At 40.1% G+C, this 10408-nt stretch overlaps 1 protein-coding gene across 2 annotated transcripts in view; it reads right to left on the reverse strand.

Annotated features, from left to right (window-relative positions):
• Window positions 1-10298, reverse strand: part of LOC138968699 (ribose-phosphate pyrophosphokinase 1) — a 31368-nt gene extending 21070 nt beyond the window's left edge. For both annotated transcript variants that reach the window (XM_070341311.1, XM_070341312.1), the window contains exons 1-3: window positions 10082-10298; window positions 473-656; window positions 175-273 (exon numbers count right to left, since the gene is read on the reverse strand). In XM_070341311.1, the coding sequence (XP_070197412.1) occupies window positions 175-273; window positions 473-656; window positions 10082-10257 (459 nt within the window). In that variant the 5' untranslated portion in view covers window positions 10258-10298. The remainder of the gene's footprint in view (window positions 1-174; window positions 274-472; window positions 657-10081) is intronic.
• Window positions 10299-10408: the final 110 nt, after the last annotated feature.

Raw genomic sequence — 10408 nt, forward strand, 5'->3', positions numbered from 1 at the left:
AAAATGTGACCAAATAACTATCATGTTTTAATGGTTCGAGGAAGAGTTGCTTTTCCATGGAAACACTGGGGCAAACAATCCCACAGGAAAAAAGAAGAAAAAAAAGCCTACCTACCGACCTTATTTTGTTTGGTCACGTTACCCTAAACCAACATTTTGTTGTTGTTGCCTTACCTGAATCTGGGAGGCATGGAGGTCCATGGTGATGATATGGTCAGCGCCAGCCACTGACAGCATGTTGGCCACCAGTTTGGCTGAGATGGGGGCACGGCTCTGTGGACAAACACACTGTATTCAGAACTATGATTCTAGCTTCTATTAGTACAGTGGAACCCCCCTTCTGAGACCTAAACAATTCTGAGAAAACCAGGTCTTAAAAAGGAGGGAATGTTAAAACGGGGCCAGCTTCGCGAAGTATACTTCGCCTAGGTAAGGATAGGCTTAAATCCAGCGACTCTGCAGTCTTTCTCACCTTGTCCTTCTTATCCTGGCGAGCATACGGGAAGCAGGGGATGACGGCAGTGACCCTGCAGGCCGAGGCAATCTTGCAAGCGTTGATCATGATCAGCAGTTCCATCAGCATGTCGTTGATCTCACGGCACCCGCTCTGCACGATGTACACATCCTCCCCTCGCACGGATTCACCAACCTCCACGCTTGTGAGGAAAAAAAAAAAAAATATATATATATATATATTAATCATAACATTACCTTGTGTGTGTTTGTGGACTGTCATCCATTCCTAACAACATTAACTACAAAAAGAAGCAAAATAGACATTGAAAGTATGGAAGAAGTGTGTGGAGTAAAGTTTATAATACCGGCTACACTACCAAAATATCAAATCCTTACCCCCCCCTGTTTTCAAAGCTCCTCACAAATCAGAGTGAATCAGACTTTGCCTTGCGCTAACAAAAATAAAATGACCACTAACAAAGACACACACACAACCGCAAAGTTTATATCACCCTTGCAACCTGAGTGAATCTTAATGCAAAGTTAAATGTTCTCCTGATGACTCATTCAAAAAGACAAACAAAAAAACACCTGTGTTCAACCTCAACCTAACCTTTAACTATGTGTACAAAGGACAGCAGTTGTAAAAAGACAAACTGAAAATTACAAAATGCCTGGCTACAGACAAATGTTTCAAATTTTAAATTATTTGACAAACTATCTTTCCAAAAAACCCTGAAGGAAACAATTCATGCAATACTGTACTTGTAATATTTTGGGGAAAAACTGTACATATGTACTATTTCCTCACAGAAAATTGCGTAATTTCAGCTTTTCTGAAACTTTTCCATAAAGCATAGTATATATATTAATAAAACACATTTACATAACAAAGTACACGAGTAGTTTAGTATAGGTAACGAGGCAGGGTTCCTGCAGGGCAGAGCTGATACAATTCAAGGAGTTTTCAAGGACATTTCCAGGACCAAATAAATGCTTTTCAAGGACATGATTTTCCCCAAATTAATGCAAAGCACCAAGCTTACCTTCAGGAAGGGAAGCAACTACAGGTGACTAGTAATAGTTAGTTCGTCTGCTTTTGTTTTCACTCGATCTTTTATTCTCCCAAAATGTGTGTACTGTATTTGACGAAAAAAAAGGGGGTTGCATTTTTTTTTAAATAAGACAAGCTGCTGACGAAATGTATAGGCAACAATTTGGAAAAATCAAGTACTTTTCAATGACTATTTAACAAAACTCTATTTTCAAGCACTTTTCAAGGCCTGGAAAAGGTTTTCCAATTTTCAAGGAGTTTTCCAGGGTTCAAGGACTCTGTACGAACCCTGACGAGGGATCCCAAGCGATGTACGGATCTGTGCTAATTAACTGAAGAATATTGACGAACACTCCCTTCCTCAGACAGCATGTTAAGGTGTCACTATTAAACAAAACACAGCAGAGCTAAGAATGACAACAGATGTGGCAGTGGTATATTGCAGTCATTAACTGAACAATGAGCAAGATATCAATCGTTTTGTACAAACACCAATCTGTGAATTGATATATCATCTGCATGGTTAAATCTATAGTTCGCAACAATGCACAGGAAAACCAAGTTAAATGTGATTAACTTTAAGGTCAACTGCTGGACAAATCTACATTTTAGTCCCAAATAAAAACTGAAAAACAAGATAAAAAGAAGCCAACAAATGCAGCCTCAAAGATTGTGACCCTTGGCAGAAATTCAAAGCAGAAACTGATCTGTTTTATTTTTTTAAATTTGTACATGTATATGATTTTCACCCTGCAAGTTCATAGCACCAAAACAACAATGGGTGCACAATTGGTATGAGCGACACTAATGTAAACCTGACCTAAATGTTGTTAGCAGTGTCAAAGCTGTTGAGAGCACCCCAGCCCAGAACTGTCAACGGCTGTTGGGTTTAGAACACACTCCTTACACTGCTATGAGCTTTGACAACAGGTTATACGCTGATGCAATATCATCTTTATTTTTTTTACCTAAAAAAGCACAACTGTAATCTTCCAATACAACACTAGTCTTTCATTTTCATCATCAAGATTTGACAACACTAGCATTTCATTGTGTACAAAACTGCATGTTCTGTGTCTGTCACTTGTCAGTCTGTTCACTTGGTACTTGCAGATATGGATACATATGTACATTATGTTTGCTAAAAGGAGGTTCCTCCCCCATTGCCTCATTTTATTCTTCAGCAAAACACACCTTTTACAACCCTCCAAATTAAGGCCTTCCCCCTTTAAAGCCCTGCTTTTTCAGACTTTCCGTTTCTAAAAAAACAAAACACATAGATCTGTAATTCGACTTGATTCTTTTAAGACTTGATTCTCTTCGATTTTTTGACAGCCTTGAAACAGGTGGTACCAGTATTGTGTGGTTGTTCCTGCCCTTTAAATCCATTTCTTTCCAGAGAAAATGTGATCACTTGTAACTAATTACCTGCACAATTATAATCATATTAGTAGGTGACAGTGACGTAGAGGTTACATGCCGAGTCTCAGTGATTATTAAAAATAATGGTCGAAGTTAGCGGATCATGAAAAATGCGAGCTTCAGCGAGCTTTTTCATGACCGCGAACTGAGACCATTATTTTTAATAATCACTGAGACGAGGTATGTAACCTCTTTATTCCTCCTTTCTTCAGTTATTCAAAGAAAAGAGGGGTTTTTGTGCGAAAGTTTGATCGAATCCGATTCACTCAACCAGTCTACCTGCGCAGGCGATTGAATAATGCGCGGTTGTATAGTTCAGGGAAAATCATTCAATTCTGTCAACACTTCTTGTCAGTTTCCCTGTTTTGGACTAAAATCAAGTACACAGTTATGTTGTTATTCTGCTGTGGCGGTATGTTTTGGTATCGCTTAGGAAATGTTCTTTCTACGAATGGGACTAGCAGACGAACTTTTGCACCCGTGTTCCAACGTTAAAAACTCTATGAAGTTCAGTTTTCTGGGGCAAAATATTGTATGAAACCGCTGTATGTTCTTTAAATTGATGAGATGTGTGCACTTGGTTGCGTGTGATCTGTTTATAAAATGAAATATTGTCAAAAACTAACCGTCGGATTGCAGTCTTTTGTCCAAGCAACTCAGTTCAGAAAATTTGGAAGGGGAACTACTCTTATCACTAGACAGAGTACAAGAGTTACTTGCCTTGGAAGTTTGCTTGCACTCATAAGAGATCTAAAGCGAGTTTCTCTGCACTGATCGTTAGATTTGGATTTAGAAAACAACCAAACTCATGGATTTTATATGGAGATTAATGTGTTCAAGCCTGTAGTTGCTAGTTTAAATGCAGCATGTTTGTATTGTTTGGTCTAGAGATGTATATTTCGTACATTAGAGCGTTCGGAACTTTTCAATCGCTAAAGTAGTTCCCTCAAAGTCTCGCTCATCAACCTGTGAGCTATCGAGGATTCAGGCCCGTTCTAGTTAAGTGATTTTGATTGTTGGGTAAGTTAACGAAAAATAACTAACCCTACACGATTACAGAGAGAAAGGAGCAGAGGGCGGAATAAGCAGAGGGTGGAATAAGTAGAGGTTATATGCCGAGTCTCAGTGATTATTAAAAATAATGGTCCAAGTTAGCGGATCATGAAAAATGCGAGCTTCAGCGAGCTTTTTCATGACCGCGAACTGAGACCATTATTTTTAATATTCACCGAGACGAGGTATGAAACCTCTTTATTCCTCCTTTCTTCAGTTATTCAAAGAAAAGAGGAGTTTTTTGTGCGAAAGTTTGATCGAATCCTAATCACCCAACCAGTCTACCTGCGCAGGCGATTGAATAATGCGCGGTTGTATAGTTCCGTGAAAATGATTCAATTCTGTTAACACTTCTTGTCAGTTTCCCTGTTTTGGACTAAAATCAAGTACACAGTTATGTTATTTTGCTGTGGCGGTAAAGGCAGACAGTGTGTGTTCTGTTCATGTTTTGGTATCGCTCAGGAAATGTTCTTTCCTCGAATGTGACTAGCAGACGAAGTTTTACACCCGTGTTCCAACGTTAAAAACTGTATGAAGTTCAGTTTTCTGGGGCAAAATAGTGTATGAAACCGCCGCATGTTCTTTAAATTGATTAGATGTTTGCATTTGATTGCGTGTGATCTGTTTATAAAATGAAATATTGTTGAAAACTGACCGTCGGATTGCAGTCTCTTGTCGATGCAGCCGAAATCTGAAAGGGGAACTACTCGTGTCGCTAGACAAAGTATGAGAGTTACTTGCCTTGGAATCTTGCTAGCGATAAACGATTGTGCACGGCAGATCTGAATTCAGAAAACAACCAAACTCGTGGATTTTATATTCAGATTCATGTGTTCAAGCCTGTAGTTCCTGGTTTAAATGCGGTATTGTTTGGTCCAGAAATGTATATTTTGTACATTAGAGTGTTCTGAACTTTTAAGTCGCAAAAAGTAGATCCACAATGTGTACATTCTCTACCCATGAGCTATCGAGGATTCAGGCCCGTTGTTGGGCAAGTTACCGAAAAATAACTAGCCCTACAAGTTTACAGAGAGAAAGAAGCAGAGGGGGGAATAAACTACTTTCACATCTCGTCCGGTCCATATATATATAGCAAACTAGATGAATACCCGGCTTTGCCGGGTGGATCGCGAGACAGATTATGCAGCGTGGCAGTTCGCCGGCTTAGAGCACGTGTTGAACATTTTCATCGACCAGTTTGTGCCCGGGGTCCACCTGAATATGCCCACCAAATTTGATGCAGATCCGTCGAGAACTTTGACAGTGCATCGCGAACAGACACACAGTAGTCGTACCTACCATCTACTGTAGAGCTTCTGGGTAGACACAAAAACACCGGCAAAGCTCCTGACTTTTAATGGTTGCAATGAATAATTACGATGGGAGGGGGAGTATTAGTGGCAATATTTTGAAGATGGGAGGGATTTTGTACACGAATTGCAATACTTAGATGTACTACCTGTGCAGAAAAGCGCTGCTTAGATTCGTTTTCGTTGTGTGGCGGAAGTGAAAGAAGTGAAGAAGTCGAGCCGAAAAAAAAGTGTTTAGTTTCGTAATTCGTATCGCGGTTCACCGCGCCGCGCTTAGAGCACGTGTTGAAAAATTTCATCGACCAGTTTGAATGACTCGCAAGAGAGTACAATGCGATGGTGGTTGGTAAGCCATGTTGTTGCTGAAAGAGAAAAGGGCACAGTGTTGAAAGTGATTTGATCTTTTTTTAAGACAGACACAGAACATGGGGAAAGGTGGTTTATTTTTTCTGTCTTTGGTATGCTAAGGCCTAAAAAAAAAAAAAAATAGGTGTGGTTACGGTAACCCGACCTACCCTATTTTTAGGGGCCGATCCTATAACTTTTTATTACATTTGTCAACAAAAAAAAAAAACCCGAGTGCAGAAAACGCAATGAAAGCGAAAGCGCTCGGGTCGCACACTTATTTCCCTGTCAAGTAGGTTTAATTTGTACACATAAGAAAAAAAAGTTTAAAAAAAAAAGTGATTGCCTACCTTCCTACCCTATTTTTTTTGGCTATGTTACCTTAACCACACCTATTTTTATTTTTTGGCCTAACGTAGATTCTATACCCCTTTGATTTTCAACTATCGGTAACAGGGATAATAAAGGATCTGAACCAATATTGAAAACTCAGCAGGTTTCAAGTAGAAGGGAAGCTACTGCTGCTTCAGCAACCTAACGTTGTTGAATTGCGTAGATTGTTTCCCTTGGCACAGAAGCCGTATCCGCGGTTCACCGCGCCACGCTTAGAGCACGTGTTGAAAATTTTCATCGACCAGTTTGTGCCCGGGGTCCACCTGAATATGCCCACCAAATTTGAAGCAGATCCATCGAGAACTTTGGCCGTGCATCGCGAACACACACACACAAGCCGTATATATGTTACAGGCAATCCGCGAAGTTAGGAAATTCGCGTATTTCCTGATTCATTTAGGAAATTCATGTAATTCGTAAACAGCACAGGAAATACATGAATTTCCTAAAATATTTAGGAAATTCACGTATTTCCTAAAACAAAACGCCAACAATTACATGGATTTCCTGATCTATAAAAACACCCAAAGGAAGGGTGCCAAATACTTGTGTGAAATACTTTTTTCCCCGGACACGTGAGACTTTTATTATGCACGAACTGTGAACTATTTACGAATTTCCTGAAAAATAAGAGACGATTTGTACACGGACTATGAATTTGTTGTCAATCTGCCAGGAATTTGAACGAGTGTTCACAAGTTAGTGAAATGTGTTGTTTACTTTAAGTATGCTCGTTTTTTAATCCCAATATGTTCATATGATCAAGTAGTATAATTTTGTGAATAAATGCCTTTTTTTTAAAAACTGTTTCTCTGTGCCATGGAAGTCTCGCGTGTAAAAACAAATGCTGATTCAAGCAGATTTTATTGTGACTGAAACAAGATGGCGCAAGTTTACTTGATGATGATTCTTAAAATTTGTTTCCCACAGGAACTAGAGCCTATTAGTATTAGGGACATGAGGTGTTTATGTGCTAAAAAGTTTACTTTGATTATGCTAATTGTTTTAGTCCAATATGTTCATATGATCGAGAGTAGTACAATTTTTGTGAATAAGTGCATTTTTTAAACTGTGCCATGGAAGTCTCGAGTGTAAAAACAAATGCTGATTTTCCTTTTGTACTGCATTTGTTTAAACTGTTTCACCATGCCATGGAAGTCTCGCGTGTATAAACAAACTAGAATGAATACCCGCTTCGCCGGGTAGCCGGCAAGAAGTACTTAGAGCCGTACGCCGGCTTCGCCGGGTCCGAACAATGGACCCGCCAAGCTTAGGTCCCTCCCAGATTCGTGGAATGGGAACCGCACGAAAATGATTCAGTGGCCATAATGCCATTCCTGACCATATCGAGTCCCATCCTTGTCGACGAATGTAACCGTGTTAATCACCTTTGGAGGCGAACTCCACTCAAACAGGACTGAGCAAGTTAGAGCTTATCTCTAAGCCCTTTTGAACTGTTATGGCTTCACAAAGGAAGGCCAGTACATAAAATTACACAAAAGCCGCCAGACCACATCACAAACAGAACTGAACAATGCACAGGTGTTGCTCACATAGAGACACACACACACACAAACACAGAGAAGCCGTATCTATAGAGAAATAGATGACAGTGTATTTTTCGCGTGGCTATAAATTGATTCGACCTTTGCACTTTTACAGTGAGGATAATTTACGGGTCCAATTTACATTCTGGACACTGCGGTGACCTTCTAAAAATAGTAACAGAACGCCGGGAATATCCGAAGATGCCCCCTTCATACTGTAGTGCACCACACGAAGGAAGGGAGGTAAACGCTGAAAACATGGAGCAGATGAGAAGATAAGGAAGAGTTACTTATAATGGTGAAATGAACACAAAAACCAAATTCGATTCAGCGCTGCGCGCTGAGAGCACGTGTTGAAATATCTCATCGATGATATTGTGTCCGGGGTGTAGCTGAATACGGTGTCCAAATTTGAAAAAGATCCACCGAGAACTTTGGCTTTGGTGTGTCGGTATGGGGGCCCGGGTAGCTGAGGTGGAACCAAAATAGCTGAGGTGGAACCAAAATCGGTTCAGCGCTGCGAGCACGTGTTGAAATATCTCATCGATGAGGTTGTGTCCGGGGTCTCTCTGAATAAGCCCACCAAATTTGAAGCAGATCCATCGAGAACTTTGGCCGTGCATCGCGAAGACACAGATACACACACAGACAGACACAAGTCGTATATATATACAGTATAGATGCTGATTCAAGCAGATTTTATTGTGACTGAAAAAAGATGGCGCAAGTTTACTTGATGATGATGATTCTTAAAATGTTTGTCACACAGGAACTAGAGCCTATTAGGGACATGAGATGTTTATGTGCTAAAAAGTTTACTTTGATTATGCTAATTGTTTTAGTCCAATATGTTCATATGATCGAGAGTAGTACAATTTTGTGAATAAGTGCATTTTTTTAAAACTGTTTCCCCATTTTATTAAATAATAATTGAATAAATGTAGCAAAATGAAAGGGACTATTTCTCATTTCTTTACAATTTTTGTGCATCGTTTGGGTGTATTTATAGATTAGGAAATCCATGTAATTGTTGGCGTTTTATTTTAGGAAATACGTGAATTTCCCAACTCTTTTAGGAAATTCATGTATTTCCTAAGCTGTTTAGGAAAAACATGTATCTATATATATATATATACGACTAGTGTCTGTCTGTTCGCGATGCACGGCCAAAGTTCTCGGTGGATCTTTTTCAAATTTGGACACCGTATTCAGCTACACCCCGGACACAACCTCATCGATGAGATATTTCAACACGTGCTCTCAGCGCGCAGCGCTCTGAACCGATTTTTGTTTTGTCGGGATCCACTACCAGTAACTCTTCCTTATCTTCTCCAGTGTTTTCAGCCGCGATTATCTCCCTTCCTCCGTGTGGCGTCAATCCATATTCCCGTTACTACGTTACTATTTTTAGAAGGTCACTGCACGTTACTATTTTTAGAAGGTCTGCAGTGTTTTGCGCGTTTATCTCCTTTTCTTCGTGCGCCAGCGAAGCCGGCGTGCCGGGTCCCAGCCGCAGCCTGGTATTCGGCTCTACTTCTTCCCGGCGAAGCGGGTAATCATCTAGTTTCCTAAATGAATCAGGAAATAAGCGAATTTCCTAACTTCACGGATTGCCTATATATATACAGATAGAAGCAAAGGGTGCAATGTGTACTTAATATGCCTACCACATGAAATTGAAAGAGGGTCACCTTGGAACAAGATCTATACTCTCATATATGAGTATGTCAATAACTGCACATACCAAGAGCAGAGACATTGATTTCCAAGAAGACATTGGACATTTTTCACAGGAATAGCATTCTCTAGCTAATGAAATCGCCCTGTAATTTTTTAATAAACTCAGCGGAAAATGATTTCAATGCTTTCATAGTTTCAACAAGTGAAGATTTTACATTGTTTTATTCTAATCAGTTGAACCAAAACATCTATTCTTAGATTCCCTCCCAAACTGTGAAACTGAAAGCACTCTGAGAAGGCACTGTTTATAGCACCTTTGTTTACAGACTAGGCGGGAATTCTATGTAGGTTACAGTGTCACAGGAAATGCACAACCACAAGCCAGCAAAGAAAAAGTTAACGGTAAACAGTTCTGTTGTCAGCACAGAAACGTCAACAGTTCTTAGATCCCGGGCAACTAGAACCATGGTTACCAATCCGTACTACACCCAGGACTTCTCAATATAAATTAGGATCAAGGCCAAAGAAACTACAATGAACCGTAGCAGACGAACTGATTGAGGCTAGGAGTATGGAGGAGCCAATGAGAACGCGAGTCAGTCATTTCACGTGGTCAACACAAGTGATGCGCATAGCAGCTCAAGATTGCGATGCACCTGAATAACGACACGACACATCACATAGAGAGAAAAAAACAACAACATCAATCATATAATATATCTAGATTAAAAGACATGGTAATGATTAAGATCTCGCAGACACTGCGCGAGCATTTGGGCAATGCCAGTGACCGAAATGAAATGAAAACTTGCTATCCTTACCAACACTCTCCGTTGCTGAATTTTTTCGTTATGACTTTTCCCAATTCAATCCCCAGACGGTCACAGATCTTTTGGGCAAGATCCGTGTGTGAGGTACCCGCGAAGACCTTGATGTTAGGCATTCTCCCTTGTTCTATGAGTGGACCCGAACTCTGCACGCGTGTAGACTTGAGCATCAATCCTTTTCGCGGTTTCGTCGGAGCTGCTGTCCGTGTGGTGTGTGGAGTTGCGAATGAGTGCGTAAATAATAAAATTATCGACAGCTTTATTTCTTTATTCTCCGCATGAAAAGGAACTCATTTGACTTAAACATATTTTTTTCCATCG

The sequence above is a fragment of the Littorina saxatilis genome, linkage group LG6 (genome assembly GCF_037325665.1).
Source record: "Littorina saxatilis isolate snail1 linkage group LG6, US_GU_Lsax_2.0, whole genome shotgun sequence".
Lineage (NCBI taxonomy): Eukaryota > Metazoa > Mollusca > Gastropoda > Littorinimorpha > Littorinidae > Littorina > Littorina saxatilis.